At 48.5% G+C, this 23,863-nt stretch overlaps 1 protein-coding gene across 9 annotated transcripts in view; it reads right to left on the reverse strand.

Moving 5' to 3' along the window:
• RELT (RELT TNF receptor) overlaps positions 1-23,863 on the reverse strand; it is a 92,699-nt gene that overhangs the window by 21,441 nt on the left and 47,395 nt on the right. For 8 of the 9 annotated variants that reach the window (XM_053313036.1, XM_053313037.1, XM_053313042.1 and 5 more), the window contains 5 exons: positions 16,772-16,849; positions 12,116-12,229; positions 10,241-10,419; positions 6,266-6,351; positions 2,271-2,528 (listed from right to left, as the gene is read on the reverse strand). In XM_053313036.1, the coding sequence (XP_053169011.1) occupies positions 2,271-2,528; positions 6,266-6,351; positions 10,241-10,419; positions 12,116-12,229; positions 16,772-16,810 (676 nt within the window). In that variant the 5' untranslated portion in view covers positions 16,811-16,849. Of the gene's footprint in view, positions 1-2,270; positions 2,529-6,265; positions 6,352-10,240; positions 10,420-12,115; positions 12,230-16,771; positions 16,850-20,646; positions 20,787-23,863 lie in introns of those variants that run through there. The other variant, XM_053313040.1, reaches the window with a different exon arrangement.

Consider the following 23,863-nt stretch of genomic DNA (forward strand, 5'->3'; position numbering starts at 1 on the left):
TATTTGGGGGGCAGGGGATGGCTAGACAGAGGGCCAGCTGCAGCCAAGCCCTTGCAGGCAGCAAACGCACCCATCAGACAAATCTCCCCTCCAGGAGGAACAGAGCAGAAGCAGCCTGGCACACGCCTCTCCGTTCGGAATCGAAGACGACCACTCAATGCAACAAAAGCTTTTCCCAGGGCTGTGAGCAAACGTTTCCTGCTCTGAAATTAATATCCTGCTTCTTAGCCAAAAGGGGGAAGGAAGAAAAAAAAGAGTTACAGGAAGAATGCTTCAAGACGCAGTGAAGCTAAGGAACTTGACGTCTCCTGAGGACCTTTCTGAGTAAACAGCAACCTCAAGGAGAGGATGAAATGAAGCAGAGGCACTCTGCTGGCCGTCCACCAGAACTACTAGCCAAATCAGAATCTCAGCGGCCAACACTTTGTCCTCTGACTCTCTTCTCCCCAGGCAGCACTGGCCAAGAGCAGACCTTGCACAGAAGCCGTCTTGCAGGCACAGCTCAGCTCTGCTTCCTGCTGCTCCGTCTCCATTAATCAAACTTTGTTATGGTCAATAATAGACCAGCAGCTGTTCTGCCTGCTATTTGCATTGCCTAGGGCAAGGGTTCCCTGATGTTGCTGAACTGCAGCCAACAACAACTGGGGATCCCCCCCCAACATGCTTAGGACCCCCCCTGCCCTGCGGTTCAATCACCTAGAGCAGGAACCCATCCCTGTGTTCAGATCAGAGATGAGGGACTTCATAAACCTGGGAAGGTGTTAGAGCACCCAGTTATCTGGAAGCCAGTTCAGCCCCCCGGCCAGGAGCCACTGTACATATGAAGCTGCCTTATACCAGGTCAGACCACATTGTGCCACCGAGCCCAACTTTACTCAGATTGGCAGCAGCTCTCTGCAGAGATCTTTCTCCACTCTGGCTACCTAACCCTTTAGTTGGATCCCTCCTGGAATGTGGGTAGCGAACACACGCCATAACGTGCACACACGCAGCAGACACTTCTAGACACTTCCGTTCCGTGATGTATAGGCTGGAGAGCCTATGCACAGCTGAGGGTAAAGAGCTGGGGCTACAAGGTAATTCTGGGGCTCCCGGTAACAATAGGGAGAGAGGATGCTGTTTGCATCCTGCCTGTTGAAAGCCAAATGCCCATGCTAGGAGCAACAAACACCCAGCAAAGCGCAGGAAGAAGACCGGTGAGTCAGATGTTTGTCCGGATGGAGATCTTTCTTTTTTTTTAAAAGAAACTTGGGCCTCCATTCTTCCAACCCCTGCAGAACCAACACCTTCAGAAGAGACACGTGCCTAGAAAAAATGGCACACAGCACAGCCCTCAGTGGCTGGAGGCTGTCCCAGCCGAGAGCGGCGTTGCTCGAGACAGGTTCTATGAATGTGGGTGCAGGTTTCACACATTAGAGGAGCTGGCAGAATGTCCTTCGGGGCACACCAGCTGCCTTGTACGGCGTCAGGTCCTAGGTCCATCTAGCTCAAGGGTTTTCAAACTTGGGTCCCCAGATGTTGCCGGACTACAACTCCCATCATCCCCAGCCACACCTACAGATGGCCTTCATGCAATAAGATGCTAGGAACTGTAGGAGAGATAATGCAGGAACACAGGGAGCTGCCATATACTGAGTCAGACCCTTGGTCCATCTAGCTCAGTGTTGTCCACACTGACTAGCTGCAGCTCTCCAAGGTTTCAGGCAGGAGTCTCTCTCAGGTCTACCTGGAGACGCCAGGGAGTAAACCTGGGACCTTCTAGATGCACACAGATCTTCTACCATTGAGAGAAGGAGAATATCTACAGCAGACAGCACACCCATGGAGTCACCCATCCAGGGAGGAAAGCTGGTCTTGTGGCAGCAAGCATGGATTGTCCCTTTTGCTAAGCAGGGTCCACCCTGGTTTGCATTTCAATGGGACACTACACGTGAGCCCTGTAAGGTATTTCGCTTAGGGGATGGGGCCGCTCTGGGAAGAGCACCTGCCTGCTTGCATGTAGAAGAAGATGCAAGTTCCCTCCCTGGCAGCAGCTCCAAGATGGTGCTGAGAGAGACACCTGCCTGCAACCTTGGAGAAGCTGCTGCCAGTCTGTGTAGACCATTCTGAGCTCGGTGGACCAAGGGTCCGACTCAGTATATGGCAGCTTCCTATGTTGCTATTTTTCCAATTCATGCTTGCTACCGCAAGACCAGCTCTTCCCCTAATATAAATGCATGTAAAAACTTAATGCCATCAAGGAGGCCTCCCCCAATGACACCTATTCTCACCGTGCCTCTCGGATTTAGCCCCCTCCTCATCGGCCTCCTTCTGGGCTGTGCAGTGGTAGCCCTTCTTCATGAGCAGGTTGCAGAAGAGGATCCCAAGGAGGCCCATCACACAGAAGACCGGCACGATGGCCAGCACGGCGTACTGCGTGGCGTTCTCCTCCGGCTTCCCATCCCGGGTGCCGTTCGCCAGGGCCTTGTCGTCTCGCCTCTGCATGGCCTCCGCATTCCGTGCCAGACGGGTCAGCCACCTCCTTGATCCTGAGAGAGAAGGGTTGGGAGAAGAGCTGGATTAAAACGCCAGCACAGGGCCCATCTCACGCTGAATGGCCGGGGGAAGGCGAGAGAGAGAGAGAGTCAGCCCTGGAGAGGCGAATAATGGCTCTCACCACACAAAGGGCACATTTAGGAGAAACGTGTCACTACCCCCAAAAGATAACGTGAAGCCTTCAGCTCTGTTCACAAGTTACGTTGAATACTTGCACGAGCATTCAGTGCACACAGGTGCAGTTATTCACATGTGAAGTTGAACACAGACACAGCAGCACACTTGCTGTCTGTACCAGGCATTCAAAGGGCCTGTCCAGGTTCATTTTTAAAATGAATGTGAGTAAAGTCATTTATGCAAAGACATGTACTGCTGTGTGCAGATATATGTACACTCATACAACATAATGAGGTCATTCACACAACAGAAAATTGGGTAGGATAAGGGTCCTACTCGGGTTTGGTTGCTGTTTGTGCTCCCAGTTTTCAGTTGTGTGGGAGCAATGAACTAGGTAGGAGAAGCGATTGTGTGGAATCAAGGCAGGAGGAAAAGCTGGCTGGGTCAGTGCTCTCCTCTCCAGCATTTGACCAAGGGAGGAGGGAAAGCTGTCTCATCCAGCTTTTCCTCCTAACTTGATTCCACACAATAGGAGCACAGGAAACTGCCATATACTGAGTCAGACCATTTGTCTATCTAGCTCAGTATTGTCTTCACAGACTGGCAGCGGCTTCTCCAAGGTTGCAGGGAGAGGTCTCTCTCAGCCCTATCTTGGAGATGCTGCCAGGGAGGGAACTTGAACGGCTCCATCCCCAGAACGGCTCCATCCCCTGAGGGGAATCTCTGACAGTGCTCACACTTCTAGTCTCCCTTTCGTATGCAACCAGGGCAGACCCTGCTTAGCTAAGGGGACAAGTCATGCTTACTACCACAAGACCAGCTGTCCTCTATTTGATAACTTCTCCCTCCTCCTACCTAGTTGTTTGCACCCACACAACCTAACATGGGAGCACACACAGCTCCCAGACCTGGGTAGGACACAGTATGTATGTATGTATGTATGTATGTATGTATGTATGTATGTATGTATTAGATTTTACGGCTCAGGGCAGTTCACAACATGATAAAAACAATTAAAAACAAATTAACAATTAAAATCAAACTATTAAAACACAATAAAACCAATAAAACAGCTAAAAGCCCTGAAAATCAGGGCAACAATTTAAAACAGTTTTAAACAATTAATCATTTAAAACTCAGGAAGGCCAGGCCAAATAAGTACGTTTTAAGGGCTCTCTTGAAGGACAGCAATGATCTCAGATTGCGAATTTCTGCCGGGAGTGCATTCCACAGCCCAGGAGCAGCTACAGAGAAGGCCTGCCTCTGCGTCGCCACCAGACGAACTGGTGGCAACTGGAGACGGACCTCCGTCTTTTCAGTTGTGTGGATGCCCTCAGTGTCTGAACAGAGCTTTCATCCCACTGAAAAGCAATGTGCTACTCAGCCCCCAGATGATCTGTAGGAATGCGGTGCTACCACATTGCTAAAGCTAAGGCAGCCTCAGCACCATTGTTACCTGGATGGGAGACTGCAAGTCCCACCGCAATGAGTTTCCCAACGAATGGAGACGGAAAGGGAATGAATGGAGCACAAGGGGCTTCCTGAGGAAGTTTCACCCTTCAGCATAGTGCAAGCGCACCAATTTCCCCAGTCAAAACGCCAGAGGTAGCAGTAGACACTCCAACCTGCAGTAAGACCTTCAGCATTACGTCTTCCAAGGTGCTTCAGAACAGCCACAAGGGAATTACTCAGCACCAGAAAACAGACGGACTCGCTAACCCTCTGCCTAGCTGCCTACCATCTCCAGGCACTTCTCGCCAAACCATTGACAAGGATCCACTCCCAACAGCTGGGAAATTCTTTGCACGTGGCTGGGTCATCACAGCCCAGCTCTTAGGCTTTCCCATTCACCCTGGGTGGCACGTTATATAAAAGGCAAAAGTTTCGACAATGGTGCTTTCCGCTTTCCATTTCAAAAACAGAACAGACCAGTATCAGCTCCTTGGGCCACAGTGGAAGCCTGGCTTTACATTCGGACTCAGCCTGGGAGATTTGGGGGGTAGGCACAATTTAATGGATTGAGACAACAGATTGAGACAACAGTTTTTCTGGGGCATCCAGGTGACGTTAAAGGATAAGCAGGAGTTTAAAGGATGGAGACTTTTTTTAAAAAAGAGCCTATTAACATAGTTTATTTCATTCATTTCTATCCTGCTTTGCTATGCAAGCGCATTCAAAGTAACAGATCATAATTCCAAACATTAAAAGAAGTCATAAACAAGTCTAAAACAACTAAATACCAGAACACACAAAAAATCAGACTCAGTTAAAACATATCAGAATATCTGCTATTAAGAGCCAAAAACTGGCTTCCATAGGATTGTCTGGAGTCCCTCTCTGGGGTCTATCTCAACAGCAATTTATTCCAACATGAACACAGATTGAGACAACAGCTTTTCTGGGGCATCCAGGTGACGTTAAAGGATGTTGTGCAATTTCTTAGCGCCATCTGCTGACCAACACCTGCTAATTCTGTGAAAAACCCATTAAATAGCACTTTTGAAGTAGTTCTTGGAAGGGACAGATTGTTCACAGAATTGTCAGCAAGTGGCAAGCAGATGGCACTACAAAATTACTCTGCATCCTTTAACGTCATCTAGATGCCCCAGAAAAGTTCTGGTTGCAATCTGTGTTCCTGTCGGAACAATTGCCACCTAGATAGAATCCTCAAAGTGAGAAACGAAGAGGGCCTGCCTAATGGATCTCCCCTGGGAAGGCATTTTACTGTTTTGGCACCATCACAAAGAAGATCCTGTCTCTTGGGCCTGTCAGCCCTATCTGTAATAATAATGGGACCCAGAGCAGCTTCTCAGATGCTATTAATTAATTGCTACTACCCACCCTGAACCTTTCGGAATGGGGTTGGCTAAGGAACTCTAAATGAACTAGCAGACAGACAGACATGTGGCTCTCATGAGCACCAAGAACTAGAACATAAGAACAGCCCTGATGGATCAGGCCCAAGAAGCCCCTTCTAGTCCAACATCCAATTTCCCACAGTGGCCCATCAGATGCCTCTGAGAAGCCCACTAGCAAGAAGGGAGGTTATGCCTTCTCTCCTGCTGTTGCTCCCCTGCAACTGGTGTTGAGAGGCATCTTGCCTCTGAGGCTGTAGGTGGCCTATAGCCACCAGATTAGTAGCCATGGATAGACCTGTCCTCCATGAAAATGTCTAAGCCCCTCTTAAAGCAATCCAGGTTGGTGGCCGTCACCACATCCTGTGGCAGAGAATTCCATAGGTTAATTATGCACTGTGTGAAAAAGCACTTTCTCTTGTCGGTCCTATATTTCCTGGCAATTTGCTTTCATGGGATGACCCTTGGTTATGGTGTTGTGCGAGGGGAAAGAAAAAATTCTTTCTATCCACACCATGCATAATTTTATAGACCTCTATCATGTCTCCCCTTTGTCATCTTTTTTTCAGATCTAAAAAGCCCCAGATGTTGGAGTAAGGAAGGTGCTCTAGGAAGGTGAATGCCTGATCATCTTGGTTGTCCTCTTCTGCACAAAAGCCCCTTTTAGTCTCGGTGGGAAGCTTCCAAACCAGTAATTGTTCAGCCCAAATGGAAACAGGACTCCTCATCCCTGCACCCCCACCTCCCTTTGCACTCACCTGGACACCCCGGCATGCCTTTGGGAGCAGATGAGCAAGGCAGGCAGATGGCTCTTGGGTCCGTCTCACCTTCTGGACTGTAATAGCTGCATTGGGCAAAGAGAGTGAATTGGGTGAATGCCTGATGTGTCCAAGATGCCCAAAGATAAGCCCATGTTCCCTCAGGAAATAAAACCTCTCTAGTCTTTTTCTTAAGTCCCCTCTCCTGGTTGTTCAACTGCTTTAAGTGAAGATACTTAATCCTGCAGTTCTCCAACATGGGTCTCCAGATGTTGTTGGACTACAAGTCTCATCATCCCCCAGCCACAGTGGCCGAAGGGATCACGGGACTTGTAGTCCAACTACAACCACGGATATTTATATACCGCTTTTCAACAAAGTTTTCCCCAAGTGGTTTACATAGAAAAATAAACAGATAAATAAAATGGCCCCCTGTCCCCAAAAGGCTCACAGTCTAAAAGGAAACACAAGACAGACACCAGCAAGAGCCACTGGAGGGATGCTGTGCTGGGGCTGGATAGGGCCAGTTGCTCCAGAATCACCACTTTAAAAAGGTGCCTCTTGGCTGAATTAGCAGAGCCAACACCACCTGGAGACCCGTTTGAGAACCCCTCAATTAAATCATTATTGAAGTTTCCAGATGTGCACCACGATAGCATTGTTTCAACGGCTGTTAAATACTTCCAAATCCTAACTACTACTTTTGTGTGTGGCACACTTAGAAGTGTTGCACACACAGTTTTCTAGTGTGGGAATGACCACATGTTCCCAGGATGCTATCCAAACATGGAGAATATCCAAGACTAATCAGGCCCTAGTTCCAAGTGGGACCTTTTTGTGTCACCCTTTTATGTCTGCTTAATATAATCATTTTGACTGCTGCCATCATTTTTACAGACAAAGTGCATTTATGAACCCCACCCCACCGCAAATGGTCCCCATGTTGCTAAAGGATTGCAAAGTTCCACACCAGATACAGCTGCATTTCAGTGAGGGGCAGAGAAGCAAGCAATCCTGCCTCGAACGCAGAGACCAAAGTTCACGGAAGCCAAGGAACAATGGGGAGTTCTCCCATTCCACTCTTTGCCAATCGAGTCGGGGAATTTTGCTTCACCGTGCTGACTTACCCTGGAGTCAGCAGCCCAGATTGAGCAAAATATGACTAAGGCCAAAGCATCCAGTTTCTCTCCTCCTCTCTCTGGCCTGGAGCACACAGTCGAGTTCAGCCAAGAGTCTGCGGTGACTCACGAAAACCCTCCCACCTTTTCCTCCCCGCTGATTTCCTGTCAAGATGTTGGGATGCTATCTGTTCCTGGTGCACGGAAGTTGCAAGCTTTCACGCTGGTTTTCGGAAGCGTGGCCTAACTGCTTCCCTGCCAAGACCCAACTCGCTGGCCACAATTCACTGCCAATGGAGCCTCACCAGACACCCATCCAGTGGGGTTTGGAAGAAAACCAATCCAACACACACACACACCCCTACTTGCTACGATCCTCCAATAGTGAACCCATCGGTACTGCAAAAAACGCAAAGGGAAGCAGCCAGCCAGTCTTACTGATGTATTCTAGTTTTAAAGGGAATGGCTATGCAGCATGGGGTGCAGTGAAAGGTGACGCCCTTTTGAAGATAACAAAGTTTATATCCCTCCCTGCTTTCATGGGGCCTCTGGTTCCTCCAAGGGATGGATTAGGGCTGCATCGTTTCATCAGTGCTGCAGGGTCAAGTGATCTCAGACCACTTCCAAGGCCCCCCAGCTCTGCAGATCTGCACTCTTTCTAGGCAGCTGGCATTCCCAAGACGTCTTGGCATTTCAGTGCCCCTGGAAGAGACCCATCTACAGGTAAGTCCCTGATGCATCGGCAAGTCTGCAGTGGCCCAACAGCTCCTCACAGCTCAGCCTTCTACGCAACCCAGAACCGCGATGTTCAGACAGGGTCCCTTGCAAGCTTGTGACAGGATCATTTGATTACTTTATTTTTAGCCCACTTTCCCATTCCCAGACTGCTTACAAGATTTAAGAGTTGTCAATAGAAAAAATGTGTCCATTTAAAATCATAACAAAGCATTTAACAAAACAAGACAGAACAACTGGGGGCATAGCTATAATTGAACAAGGCCGTCTGCAGTTGCTAAGCTATCCACAGATAACTTTCCACTGCCACATTTTCTCCCTCCCCCAGGACAGACAAATAAGGCTGGGTGGGGGAAGATTCACAGGCACAGTCTGTTCCGGGGTACCCAGTCCAGAGTCCCCAGATGTTGTCCAATGGCCATTGTATGTGGGGACAATGGGAACCCCAGATGCTGGGCAATGGTAAAACCTGATGGGACCCAGATGGGACCCTCATTTAAAGTGACAGCCTTCCCTAGAATGTTCCCAGAGAAGGGTGTGTGTGTGTGTGTGTGTGTGTGTGTGTGTGTGTGTGTGTGTGAGGAAGACGACACAGCACCAAAAAGTTTTTGTGGTTTTTTTTTTAAAGGAGGGGGGGGGAAATCCCAAAGATGCTGACTGAATTAGTAATCAGTTTATTCAATTTGTTGGTGCAGGATATAATTCCCAGAAAAACATTAGAAATACATTTCCCACCAAGGAAGAGCATATTGCTTGAAACACATCAGGCAGGATTGAAGAAACCAAGTATTAATTCAGTCAGCACCTTTGGGATTTCTCCCCTACTGTTTCTGCTAGAATGTTCCCCCCAGAATCTTTTCCCACAGATATGTTTCCTTGGCCGCTAGGTACGTGTGCCCTGGTAGGTAAGCAGCACCAATAATCTCAAGCCATCATTCTGGAAACACCTGTCTGCGGAAAAGGGTGTCCTGGGAAGCAGAAGTCTGAGCAGGGGGTGGGGTTGCAAACCAGTCCAGGCGAGGTAGCATGCCACACCCAGCAAGGGATGGCGCTTTGCAGAGAGGTGCGCCAGGAGGAAATAGCTGGAGATGACTCAGAAAGCTACCAGGGGCCATAATGCTGCCTTACATAAGAACATAAGAACAGCCCTGCTGGATCAGGCCCAAGGCCCATCTAGTCCAGCATCCTGTTTCGCACAGTGGCCCACCAGATACAACTGGAAGTCACAGGCAGGCATGCCCTCTCTCCTGCTGTTACTCCCCTGCAACTGGTACTCAGAGGCACCCTGCCCTTGAGACAGGAGGTGGCCTACAGCCCTCCGACTAGTAGCCATTGATAGACCTCTGCTCCATGAAGTCATCCAAACCCCTCTTAAGGCCATCCAGGTTGTTGGCTGTCACCACATCCTGTGGCAGAGAGTTCCACAAGTGGATCACGCGTTGTGTCCCAGAGGAAGCTGGGCAACAAATGCTAGAAATAAATAAACCAGAGAGCCAAGTTCCGTGCTACCCCATTCCCCCTCAAAAACGCAGAGGGTCACTGCTGGGGTGGGGGAGATTAGACCTCAGGATTATTAATTTATTTTTATTATTATTTTTATTATTTTTAACAGGAGTCTAAAATAGCAGTAATAATTACTGCTATTTTAGACTCCTGTTAAAAATAAAAATAATAAAATAGAAATAAAAATAATAAAATAGAAATAAAAATAATAAAATAGAAATTTCTGCCTGTAAGTACAATTTGTCCGTGGTGACTGGTCACGTTCTGCTTGATTGTTTATTTTGATTCCCCCTCCCCGACATCTTAGCATCTTTTATATTATTCATGACATATTTCTATTTTCTGCGATGCCAGTGCAGTCTGTGAAATAAACTGGACTCTGGTTGCTGAGAGTCGACATTGACTTGACGGCACTTAAATCAATCAAACTTGAAAGATGGAAAATCCCCCAGAATTTCACATCTGTGCCGAAGTTTGTTGCAGATCCCGATGCAAGGTCAACGGCATTCCATGCAAGGATCTGCACTTGCCAGTAGGATGCTCTGACCGCCCCACTGCAGGAGGGATTGGTGTGCATGTTTGCCCTGCAAAAGGATAGTGAAGCAAGCAGCAGCATTACCCTGGCATGCAGTCCCCACACAAGGTGTCTGCCGTGGCTATTCCAGGGCTGGCATGGACCCTCTTCTTGTCCTCACAACGGGTATGCGGTGAGCAAAGTTCCAGGCTGTAGCTGGAAGAGAAGGAGTCTGCCGAACATGGCCTGCACGTCATCCCCAGACCTTCCCCAAAGCCACATTTCTAAGGAGGAAATCAACAAAAAGCAAAGCAAAATGCCATTACACATCAGACAGGGGCCAAAGCTCTTTTAACGGCATTCCTTCTATGGTTAATTTTAGTATCACCTACACAATGAGCTGCTGCAATCAGTCACCTTCAAGCGACTGCCCTGCCCTCCCCTCCCACCATTGGTAGAACTACTGTGACATCACAGAATCCTTGTGGAAAAAAAGCTGGGGGCAGGTCAGGGACGGATACCGGTCATTATTAAATGCTGAATGGTTTGCTGGTATGTCTTCACACAGGGCCGCATGAAACCGGCAGACCTTGCTAAGGTTCTGGCTGCAGCTCGTGCTACCCCTGCTTTGTGATTTGAGCCTTGGGATGAACAAAGCTGACGCAGCTCCTGATAACATGCTGAATCTGCGAAACACAAAACAGTGGCCTGCTGCCTAGATCGTGTGACCTGATTGTACACCAGCTTGCAAGCATGCTACACCATGCATGAGATGGTTCCGCACATACAGCCTACGTAAAGGCACTGTGTGAATTTTTGCAGATCTGAAGATCTGCAGTGACTGCAGCTGTTAGGAAGGAAGGAAGGAAGGAGGGAGGGCCGGGCAGTAAAGCTTGGACAGGACCCTCCCCAAGACCAGACCGGACTCTCCAGGAAACAGTATCAATCTCCAGGTTACTACTGAAAGTAATCTCAGATATGTTAAGGGCTCGAAATTGTGAAAGAGATTGGGAAAGCAATGTTTTTTGTGGGGGATGGGGGAATTTCCAGGAATAGCTTGGGTCATAGTTGGCAACCTTATGAGGAAATATAATGTAACTGGGCTTGTTTAGCAAAGGCACATTTGCACATGGCTTTTTGCAAATTTCAGCTGGCCTGGAATTCCGGGTTATGAGAAATATACACTGATTGCAGTGGCGTTTTGGTGAAAAGTGGCAAAACCAGACAGAAGAATGGGGCTCTACAATTAGTCTCTCTCTCCTCCAATTAGTCAGAGAAAGATCGTTTCAATATGGGTACTCCATTCTGAAAGACACAAATATATGCTGCAACAGAGAAAAGTACATTGGTGAATGTAAACCGCTTGGGCTGTAGCTTTGTCTATCAGATCTAATTTGTCCATTATGGGGTAAATGCTCATGATTAGGAGTTGCTCACTCAGTGTCCAAAACCAAGAGAGGCTTGCTACTCAAATCAATCAATTTCTTCCCTATAAGCCTGGAATTGCTTTTCTTCGTCTTTGCATATGTTACGAATTGTGGCTTTAAACAGGGCTGTACTTTCCTTGCATTAACAAATTATAGTTCTGGGTTGAGGCAAATTCTGTGCGGACATCTGTGGCCTGCAAAAATTATACAAATTGACTACATCTGCATAATCAATTCTGGAAATTTGCCCGGTGTAAGAAGCTAGTCTTGACACTGAAGTCTTGTGCCCAGTCACATAAAATCTTATTCAGACACCCTTCTGGCTTTGAAGATTAGTATGTGTCAGAGGACTAGAAACTTTATTTTTTAATAACAAAAAGCCATCAAAACCCTGAAAGCACAGCTCCTCAGCAAGCTGAATTATTCTCCCCCAACCACATGGTTGTTTTTCTGCACTGCTGTAGAAATGCAGTACAAATGCATTCTTGGTACAGAAGAGGCTACACATAAAGACTCCCCTCTGCATACAGACATCACAGAGAAGTTAGCTTACTCTGTCGGGCTCTTCCCCTGGTGGACATGCTCCACACAAGACACAGCGGCCTTCAGTGCTCCAGTACTCCTGTGTTCTACAGTCTTGCGCCCATGTCTGATGCCAGCAGAAAGTCTGAAAAATAACAGGAGAAAGAAATCAGCCTCCTTACTTTCACATTACATAGGAACATAGGAAGCTGCCACATACTGAGTCAGACCATTGGTGTATCTAGCCAGGGGCGTAACAAGGTTGGAGTGGGCCCAGAGACAAGATTTTAAAATGGGCCCCACCTCACTGAAGCTCAGCTCATGAAATAAAGAAATCTTAAATTATTGTGGACGATGCAAGTCATATAATGGTACTAGAGAAAGACATGCTGTTCTGGTAGCTCTAGGGCTTAACACTCACATCAATTTCGGAGGATGAATACAACTGAAGGAAGCCCAGGTGGGTGTGCGGCTGGGGGAGTCAGTCATGTGACTTGCCTCTGGGGGCCCCCCAAGGCAGTGGGCCCCCAGCCAACTGTCTCCCCTGGCCCTATTATAGTTACGCCCCTGTATCTAGCTCAGTAATGTCTACCCAGACTGGCAGCAGCTTCTCCAAGGTTACAGGCAGGAGTCTCTCCCAGCCCTATCTGGAGATGCCAGGGAGGGAACTTGGAACCTTCAGCATGCAAGCAGGCAGATGCTCTTCCTAGAGTAGCCCCATCCCCTAAGGGGAATATCTTGCAGTGCTCACACATGGAGTCTCTCATTCAAATGCAAACCAGGGCAGACCCTGCTTAGCAAAGGGGGTGATTCATGCTTGCTACCACAGCTCTCCTCCCTTTGTTCTGGGAGTGTGAATATTGTTAAGGTACGCCATATTCCTCACAATGTGCGTCTCTACAAGAGGGGGCGGGGAACCATGTTGGATGTAAAGTAAGAACCTTGACCCCAGTGGGCCACTTAAAATTAAAATGCATTCCATTTTAATGGAAACAGATTGGGTCCTTCTGTCCCCATGATGCCAAGCTCTGATGCTGGGTCTGCCAGGGCAGACCGCAGCTCTCCAGAGACTCAGATCCTGCTACTAGAGTTGTAGAAGCCAAGAACTGAACCAAGGAGCTTCTACAGGGAAAGTGAATTCTCAGCCAGGGAGCCCTTTGTGCCCACAAAAGTCACCCCCCGACTCTAGAATGGAACCTCATGGGCATCAGAACCCAGGGGTGGAGGAGGGACTGAGCGGGTTCTGAAGGTCTGCCTGCGATGAAGAATCCGCCCCTGTACGGAGTTATTTGAGAACAGGGCAGGCAAAAAATCGATAGATGGACTAGGTCTTCTGTGAACAGCACAGTGCAAGAATTGTGATGACGGCGACAAATACTGATATACTGGAACATAGGAAACTGCCATATACTGAGTCAGACCATTGGTCTATCTAGCTCAGTATTGTCTTCACAGACTGGCAGCGGCTTCTCCAAGGTTGCAGGCAGGAATCCCTCTCAGCCCCATCTTGAAGAAGCCAGAGAGGGTACTTGAAACCTTCTGCTCTTCCCAGAGCGGCTCCATCCCCTGAGGGTAATATCTTAGAGTGCTCACACTTCTAGTCTCCCATTGTAATGTAAGTGCTATTGCTATTCAAATGCAAGCCAGGGTGGACCCTGCTTAGCTAAGGAGACAAGTCATGCTTGCTACCACAAGACCAGCTCTCCTCTCCTCCTCCTCTGCTTTTCAGCAAAGTTCCCAAAGCGGTTTACTTAGAGAAATAAAAATAAATGAAGATGGATCTCTGTCACCAAAGGGCTCACAATCTAAAAAGAAACCTAAGAAATAGCCATTGGAGGGATGCTGTGCTGGGGATGGATAGGACCAGTTGCTCCCCACACCCCCGCTCAATAAAGAGGATCACCACTTTTAAAAGGTGCCTCTTAGCTCAGTTAGCAGGAGAACGACACACTACACATCAGCAGTAGAATCTATGTGCTTATGAAATTTTAGCCTCTCTTCCTTCAAGGGTCACAGCAGCAGAGAAAGGATCCGGACCAGAAGGTTGTAAACGCTCCTGGCAAATTGCAGCTGGGCAGATCGTAAAAGCAAACTTTCCATCCCATGATTTAACACAAAATACACACACATACCCCCAACCACAGGAAAAGGAAGATGCCTGGAGAACTGACATTTCCACTGATCATGGATAGGAACATAGGAAGCTGCCATATACTGAGTCAGGCCATTGGTCCATCTAACTCAGTATTGTCTTCACAGACTGGCAGGGGCTTCTCCAAGATTGCAGGCAGGAGTCTCACTCAGCCCTATCTTGGAGATGCTGCCCGGGAGGGAACTTGAAACCTTCTGCTCTTCCCAGAGCAACTCCACCCCCCTAAGGAGAATATCTGACAGTGCTCACACTTCTAATCTCCCATTCACATGCAACCAGGGTGGACCCTGCTTAGCTAAGGGGACAAGTCATGCTTGCTACTACAAGACCAGCTCTCCTCTCTTCAGAACTCCTGAAACACGAATGGTCCATTAAAACTGACAACAGGTGGCAACCCCTTCATGCACCATCAACACATTATTTCCAGAGTTAAAAAATGATAAAATGGGAGATACAAGAAATGCCTTCCTAGATTCCCATCTGCCAACATTTTACAGCAATAGCAGAGCAATGAAGATGGCTCAGGGGTTCATGTGACAGCGAGGTTTACTGGTTAGAGCGCTGGACTAGGACCAAGGAGGTGACCCGAGTTCAAATCCCCATTGAGCCACGAAACTCACTGGGTGCCTTTGGACCTCTCACTTCTCTCTCAGCCTAACCTACCTCACAAGGTTGTTGTAAAGACGAACATAACCCCGCACATTGCTTGGGGATCCTTGGAGGAAGAGCAGGATATAAATGCAAAACTAAAAAAATAAATAACCAATCAAATAAGGGGCCCCAACAACTCCCACCCGCCTCCTTTTCAGCTTTGTAGCTGAAACTGCCTAGCCCAGGAGTTCTGCAAACTGGATCCCCAGATGTTATTGGACAACAACTTATCCCCCCCAGCGACATCTCCCACTTTCCTATTATGCCGGAACGGAAGCTTCATCCACTACCAACCCAACCTAGAGATTTCCACCCAAGATCCCCAAGAAGCATTCCTTAGAGCCGAGATCTGCCGACGTTGGCAAGAGCTGACTCACGGTCAGTTTAAGATTACAGAGCAGCCCCCTGGTATAATGACGGTCTGGTCAGCTTTCTAGCACATGCAGCAACGAAAGCTATAGTTGAGACTCTGCACAGACCTGCCATTATGGCTCTGTTCGTTTCCCCTGAAATTTCCCCCTTTGTTGCTGGAATGTATACACCATGGAACTGATTGCCAAGAAATTTAGGGCCGACAAAAGGAAGTACTTTTTCACACCACGCATAATTAACCTATGGAATTCTCTGCCGCAAGATGTGGTGTCAGCCATCAGCCTGGATGGCTTTAAGAAGGTCTTAGACAAATTCATGGAGGTCAGGTCTATCAACGGCTACTAGTCCGAGGGCAATAGGCCATCTCCAGCCCCAGAGACAAGATGCCTCTGAATACCAGTTGCAGGGGAGCAACAGCAAGAGAGAGGGCATGCCCATAGCTCTTGCCTGTGGGCTTCCCAGAGGCATCTGGGGGCTATTTTGTGAAACAGGATGCTGGACTAGATGGGCCTTGGGCCTGATCCAGCAGGGCTGTTCTTATTGTTCCATGTGTCCTCGATCAGGAGTTGATTTTGGGAAGGAGGGTGAGAGCGAAATTCAGCCTGCCAGTCGCAAGGGATATTTACGTGCAAGCATGCCCACACTAACTTGGCCTAAGGAGGCTCATTAATTGGCCCTTGTATTTGCCAACGTTATCATCTAGGTCAGGAATTCCCAAAGCATAGGCAAGAGGGGAAATAGCAGGCCATATGGGAACTGCTAGAAGAAATTATTATCATCGACTTCTGCAAACCCAGAAGAACCCATCCACAGGAGGTACCTGCTGCATCTCTCTGTGATTCACAGCTCTGAGCTTGTATCTTTCCTATCAGTCTCTTCTGGGAATGGACAATCTTGTCCCATTCCTTACTGAATAGGATTAGAGCAACTCACTCACTCTCACCAGGTACAAAGACACAGGTGAATTACCCAGCCTCAAGAAGAGAGCTGGGGTAGAAATGCAGTAAATCAGGAATTCTCAAATGTGGGTCCCCAGATGTGGTTGTACCACAACTCCCATCATCCCCTGGCTAATGCCAACGGATTGAAGGTATTTCAGGCCTCTTCCTTACCAAGAACTCCCCCCCCCCAAATTCTACATACACGCCACACCTTTTGCAAATGGAAAATGGGTTTCTATGTGGCGGAATGTACACAGATCCTTGACATTCAGATGTATAAAGAATCTGGAACTCTTCTATAAGAATTGAGAGGAAAGGAGGAGAGAAGGCAGTGGAGACTGTGGTTGGATAAAAACCATAGGGCAGGGGTGGCCAGCCTGAGGCTCCCCAGCGGGTGGAGGACTACAATTCCCACCACCCCCTGCTGCAATGAATTGCAGCAGGGGATGATGGGGGTTGTAGTCCGACAACAGCTGGGGAGCCCCGGGTTGGCTACCTCTGTTGCAGAGGCAGAAGCTGCCACAAATATTGGAAACACATGAGTTTGCCATGCAAGAGAAGTTGTACTTACCATGAGGATGCTGACGACTGAACAGAAATGCAGGTTCATCCCGAGAGGATCCGATTTCAGAGCAAGTGCAGAACTAAGCTGTCAAGATAAAAGGACAGGGAGCTGGCGTTACCTGCAGAGGTTTGGCTAGTCTGACAAAGCCTTGTTATACTCTCCTCCAGCTGGACGACTGCCTCCTTCCCTTAATTATCTGTTTACCTCCATCCCACATACCCGCCTGCTGCAGTGCTGATGATCCCTGCAAATTACAGCTAAATGCAGGGGAAGCCTATCAACTATGATTAAGTTAAAGAAAAAAGGAAACCAGAGGTGTGTGGACTTCCTCCCTCTGCTGGAGTCATCTTCCCCTTTGGGATTTATTTATGTGGGCCCCGTTGCTTTTGCAGTCATTGAATATCTCATACCTTCCGACTCTAAAATACGGAATGTAAGAAGAGCCCTGCCAGATCACACCAAGGTCCATCTACTCCAGCTTCCTTTTTCTCACAGTGCTCAGCCAAGGGCCTCCAAGAAGCCCACAGGCAGAGCAGGAGGGCAACAGTTCTCCCATGAGGGTGCCCCCTTGCAAATGGTATTCAGGGCTATACTGCCTCTGAACATGGAGGTTCCACTTGGCCGTCATACTTATCTGCCATTTATAGGCCTCTCTGCCTCCACATTAAAAAAGAAAGAAAAAAGGTCTGATTCCATTCTAGTGGAAGACTAATGTCCATTTAAGTCTTTAGTGGACGACTTCAGCTCTGGTTCCTTCCTTTTAGACAAGTACTTCCCAGGTGTTTACGAGGGTGATGAGCAAAAGAAAGTCCCTGCATTTCCTCTACAAGCTTCACTTTTTAACTGACCTTTCTCTCTCACAGCAGCCTGGCATGCAGAAGTTTTAGGAACTGGAGCTTTGCCCACCCCTTCTATCCACAGGGGCGGGCAAAGTTCTATCGCTCAGGGGCGGCCCTTTCACGAGGCGAGACAGCTGCCTCAGGCGGCAGAGTCCTGGGGTGTCAGCAGGGCAGCCAGATGCCTCCTGCTTTCACCATCGGAGCAGCACTCTGGCACCAACCTGACCGATGCCAACGTTGCAAGGAGCAGCTCTCCTCACAAAGATTGCAAGAAGCACAAGGAGAAAAGAAGGGCTTGGGCCCCACCAGGAGCATGGGGCAAGCGAGCAGTTTGCACCTCACCTCCGGTGTTGCCACACCTTGGGCCATCCCTGGAATAGCTTCACTGTAGCAAGCGCGCATTGTCCTCTTTGCTAAGCAAGGTCTACCCTGGTTTGCATTTGAATGGGAGACTACATATGAGCCCTCTCCGATATTCCCCTTAGGGGATGGGGCCACTCTGGGAAGGGCAGAAGGCTCCAAGTTCCCTCCCTGGCATTTCCAGGTAGGGCTGATAGGGGACTCCTGCCTGAAACCTTGGAGAAGCCGCTGCCAGACTGTGTAGTAGACAATACTGAGCTAGATGGACCCATGATCTGACTCAGCATAAGGCAGCTTCCTATGTTCCTCCTTCCAAAGGGAGATAGGAATGCGTGGAATTTCCGAATGACCCCTGGCCATCCGGAAATCCAATGCATTCCACGGCCATTTGGAAGGAACAAGGGCTTTCGGTGGGCATTCCCTGTCATTCATTTTAGGACATTCTCTAAATCAATTGCCTGCTTGCATGCATAAGGTTCCAACGCAGGGTGACCAGAACCTAAGGGGTATACTCGTGAGTCAAATGGGCCGTAACTCAAAATTTGGCTTTAAAAAAAGCCAAATCTGGCAACAGAGGTTCCAAGTTCCCTCCCTGGCAGCATCTCCAGATAGGGCTGGGAGAGACTCCTGCCTGGAACTTTGGAGAAGCCGCTGGCAGTCCGGATAGATGGACCAATGGTCTGACTCTCTGAGGTCGTTCACACAATCAAAGACTGTGTTCTGCCCAGATGTCAGAGCTGCATGTGCTCCCAGTTTCTGGTTGTGTGGAAGCAAGGTAGGAGAAAAAGTGAGCCAGGTTTCCCTCCTACCTTGCTTCCACACCACTGAAAACTGGCAGCCCACACAGCTCCCAAACCCAGGTTGAACACAGTTTTTGATTGTGTGAATGGCCTCACATAGCTTCCTATGTCCTCACTTTCAGGCTGCTGCTGAAAGGCACAGGAGCAGGCAATGTCCTTTGCAAAAAGAAAAGAAAGCAAAATACTTTTTACCATTTCCAAAGCAAGGCTAATAGTAGGGCCAGCCAGCCAGCCAAATTGGCTGATCATCCCTCAAATGCACAGAGGAACGGCAAGTCCTTGCTCTGGCCCCACTGCCAGACTTGTCAGCCTCCACCAAAAGTCACCTCCAAGACGACCATGCACAGTCTCCGTCAGAAATCTCCCACCGTCACTGCCGATTAAGGAATGTTACGCCATTAAAACTGACCTCGGCCACCCCAGTGGTTGCAAAGAACAATCCACAGGCGCTTAATTGCACAGAGAGAGCCCACAATGAAACGCCGAGGATTCATTTAACACAATCGATTCGTTCCCCAGAGAACCCCCATCTGTCACATTTCTAACTCTGCAAGACATCCTTTTGCTCCCTGGCACAGCTTGGAATGGCATCCTGGGAATGGGGCCAGGAGACCCAGCCAGCCTCTGTCTTAGGACACCGAGCACTTCGCCCAGGCACTGGCTGTTGAGAGGCAGCGTTGCCACCCAAGAGGCTGTGAAATGGCTCAGGATACCAAGTCCCCAGAAGATTTCAGCTGCCTTGCATGAGATGCAGACCGAGGCGGATCTAGAGGAAGTCTCTCTGCTGCGATCCTGAGAAGGGGGCAGGGCTGTAGCTCCACGGTAGAGTATCTACTTTGCATGCAGAAGGTCCCAGGTTCAATCCCTGGCAGCAGCTCCAGGGATGGATGGCAGAGACTCCTGCCTGAAATCCTGCCTGAAATCAGTACTGAACTAGATGGACCAACAGTCTGACTCAGCATAAGGCATCTTCCCATGAATTCCTAAGCCCTCTCTTCTGAAGAACATAAGAACAGCCTTGCTGGATCAGGCCCAAGGCCCATCCAGTCCAGCATCCTGTTTCACACACTGGCCCTCCAGATGCCTCTGGGGAGCCCACAGGCAGGAGGTGAGGACATGCCTTCTCTCTTGATGTTGCTCCCCAGCAAGTGGTGTTTAGAGGCATTCTGCCTCTGAGGCTGGAGGTGGCCTAGAGCCACCAGATTTGTAGCTATTGATAGACCTGTCTTCCACGAATTTGTCCAAGCCCCTCTTAAAGCCATCCAAGCTAGTGGCCATCACCACTTCCCATGGCAGGTAATTCCATAGGTTAATCACACACTATGTGAAAAAGTACTTCCTTTTGTTGGGTCTAAAATTATCAGCCTTAATTTTCATGGGATGGCCCCTGGTTCTGGTGCTGTGAGGGAGGGAGATAATTTTCTCTCTGTCCACTCTCTCTACTCCATGCATAATTTTATATGCCTCAATCATGTCCCCCCATAGTTGCCTCTTTTCCAAATTTACAAGCCCCAGATGCTGTAGCCTTGCCTCATAAGGAAGGTGCCCCAGGTCCCTGATCATCTTGGTTACCCTCTTCTGCACCTTTTCCAGTTCTCCAATGTCCTCCTTAAAATACAGTGTCCAGAACTACACACAGTACTCTAAATGTGGCCGCCACACCACAGTCTTGTATAATGGCACGGTTACAGGGTTTCTTAACCTTGGGCCCCCAGATGTTGTAGTCCAACAACATCTGGGGACCCAAGGTTAAGAAACCCTGCACAAACCTCAGCTCATATTCCCGGCCCATCACCAACTGAAATGGTGGTCCCCACTGCCCAAGGCCATGCCATGACCTGAAAGGTTGACTATCGAGCCACCGCTTCGGCTGCCTTCTTACCCTAACAATCCTGCTTGTGAGCCACTGTGAAAAAAGCAGAACCTGCTAAAGCAGGAAACATCATCAGAAGCTCAGACCAGCTGGTCCCTCGAGAACTGGTCCCCTTCCAGGTACCGATTATATAACAGCATTAACTTTTTACATCCAGTGTTGAAGTTGATTACCTCATCCCAGCATTTCAGCCTTCACAAATCACTTACATTAATTAAGCACCTGGTGCTCCTTGGAGACAAGCAGCTAGAAAAATGGAGGAGATGCTAGACTAATTGCCCTCCTGAAAGGGAGCTCCTAAAGCCAGCCTGGCTAGTCACAAGGGCTTCATTAGCACCTGGGCACCGACAGGTTTCTGAGCCACGTTTTGCACCCAGAGGCAGGCTTGGACAGAAGCATGTACACTCAGCCCCTCCTCCCAGTTCCCTGCCCGGCTTTGCTTTTTGCAGTACAGGCAACATTCTGCTTGCCATGCAAAGCAGGCTTCCAAATTTATTATTTATTTATCATAACTTTATACCACCTGGTCTGTAAATCTCTAGGCAGCATAAAAATTGTTCTGCATCTCCTCCGCCTGAGACCCTGGGCAACTGCTTCCTCTCTTGGAATGTGCTGTCGTGGAGGACATTTTTTTAAAAGGACCCCAGTACAAGAGCAAGAGACTATTGGAGCGGGTCTCTACCCAGTAGTCGTCACCTTGAATGGCGCAGCGGGGAAATGCTTGACTAACAAGCAGAAGGTTGCCAGTTTGAATCCTTGCTGGTTTGTTCCCCAGACTATGGGAAGCACCTATATCGGGCAGCAGAGATACAGGAAGATGCTGAAAGGCATCATCTCATACTGCGTGGGAGATGGCAATGGTCAACCCTTCCTGTATTCTACCAAAAACCACCACAGGGATCTGTGAGTGCCAGGAGTCGACACCACACTTTACCTACCCTGTAAGTGGCACTTATCAGGTGGTGCAACCTAGTCAGTCAAAAACTCCATTTCTCCTATGTATTCATCCACCCATAGCCCCTCCCCAGCCCAAATGAACACCCCTGCTAACTTGGCAAAGAGGCACCTTTTAACGTGGTGATTCTCTTTACTGAGCAGGGGGAGAGCAACTGGCCCTCTCCACCCCCAGCACAGCACCTCCAGTGACTGTTGCTGGTGTCTGTCTTATGTTTCTTTTGAGATTGTGAGCCCTTTGGGGACAGGGAGCCATCTTATTTATTTGTTATTTCTCTCTGTAAACCACCCTGAGCCATTTTGGGAAGGGCGGTGTAGAAATCGAACAAACAAACAAATGAATGCTGACGCAGCCCAATAAGCCAGACTCCAGACACTTGGTCTTGATTGCCCGCTAGCATGAAAGAGCAAATGGAAGCCAAGATGGTACCTGCCCATTCACTCTGGGCTTGCTGGGGCCTCTTTGTTGGTAGAAAGAATAAAGTAGAATCAAGGAAATTGTAGAGTGGCAAGGCACCCGGGAGGGCTTCTGGTCCAGCCTCCCGTGCTCAGTGCAGGAAACTGCTGCAGCATCTCTGACCGATGGCCCTTCAGCCTCTGTTTGAAAACCTCCAGTGAAGAGTGGCAGCTGCTACAGGTGAGCTGGTGGGCGGTGTTGGGGACACCCTGACCCCAACATTAAACCCAGAATTACCAACCCAGAATTGTGTAGAATTCAGGCCTGTGTCTGAATTCCATTTTATTAAGGAATCAAGGAATGCCTGAATTCAGATGAACTGACCAGTGCACGACACCCAGACCTCATGACTGCCTGGTAGATGATTTGTGAAGGCAGGGGCAATCTAGCATTGTGTATCAGTGCTTGTGAAACTCACAAGAGGCACAATGGGTCTTGCTTGATTACCAGTCTCACACTGCTAAAATTAACTCACTCTCTGGTAATCCCCTTACCTTGTTGACAGGATGCTTCTGCCTTAGTCAAGTGTATTGATTAACTTGCCTCAAACCATGCACCCCTTTTTGATGTTACTTTAAAACATTATTTTGTTATAATTACACACTAGATAGATGTACACAAGAAGTAATTTAATTGCTGTCTCACACAATTAAGATCTGATTCTTTCACTAAACTCCTCTGACTTTTAACATTCTTGGGACCAAGAGAGACAAATTTACTTTGGAGATGACAATAGAACAATACTCTGCTAACAGGAGATGAATTGAGATCCTGTGTTCCCTGATTGACCAAATATCCTGAACTAATGTCGATAATTAAAAGACAATATCCAGAGGATAACAGGAATGGACACCTTTTGTGACCCAGGAGACTCAAATGGACAAAGGATGGAACCACCATAAGGAGGAGTTTCTGGACATGGCAAATTAGCAGTCTTTGCCTAACAAGCAATACTTGCTCATGAGCGATTTGCTGCTCAAAGCTGCGGGGCTAAGGCAGGAACTCTTTCCAGGGAGAAGGGACTGTTTGTGACTTCTGCTGTGCAGTGAGACGTCAAGACTCCCCAGCCATGATACTCCCAGCAAGCTTTGCCTAACAAGCCGATCTTTGCTCAAGAGCCATCCCAGAGCTTGCTGCTAAAGCCACGGGGCTAAAAGCAGGAACTCTTTCCATGGACAAGAACTGTCGGTGACCTCATGCTGTGTTGTGAGAGGTCAAGACTTCCTCAGCCATGGTGGTGCTCTCGCTCTCCACCTCACTCTGAGCAAACTACCACCAGCCTGCTTGACGGCTTGAAGCTTGCAACGCTCCAGCTCCTGCTCTCCAGCTCCAGAGTCTCTTCTTCAGCTGAAGCCTCACTGCTCTCAAGCCTCTGAGCCTGGTAATATGCTGCTTCCACAAGCCTTGGATCCCTCTTTCTTTCTTCCCCTCCCTCTTCCCCGTACTAACTCTTGATGCTAGCCACACCACTTCTGTACCTTCCTTACTTTCCCCTCCCCTTCCATCTACATCTGAATTATGTAGACTTTAGGAAGATTTAATACACACACATAGGGTAGTTAGGAACACTGGGTTAATGTTGTTGCTAGCTATGATTGAACTATTGTTAGTAGTACTGATTGATTGTTCTGTTTTCTGCTCAGATTCAGGGGTGGGGAACCTTGGCACTCCAGCTGTTGTTGAACTACAACTCCCATCATCCCCAGCCACAATTATTGTGGCTGGGGATGATGGGAGTTGTAGTTCAACAACAGCTGGAGTGCCAAGGTTCCCCACCCCTGGATGATGCTGTTATTCCTTTATACTCAATAAAGC

The sequence above is a fragment of the Hemicordylus capensis genome, chromosome 3 (genome assembly GCF_027244095.1).
Source record: "Hemicordylus capensis ecotype Gifberg chromosome 3, rHemCap1.1.pri, whole genome shotgun sequence".
Classification (NCBI taxonomy): domain Eukaryota; kingdom Metazoa; phylum Chordata; class Lepidosauria; order Squamata; family Cordylidae; genus Hemicordylus; species Hemicordylus capensis.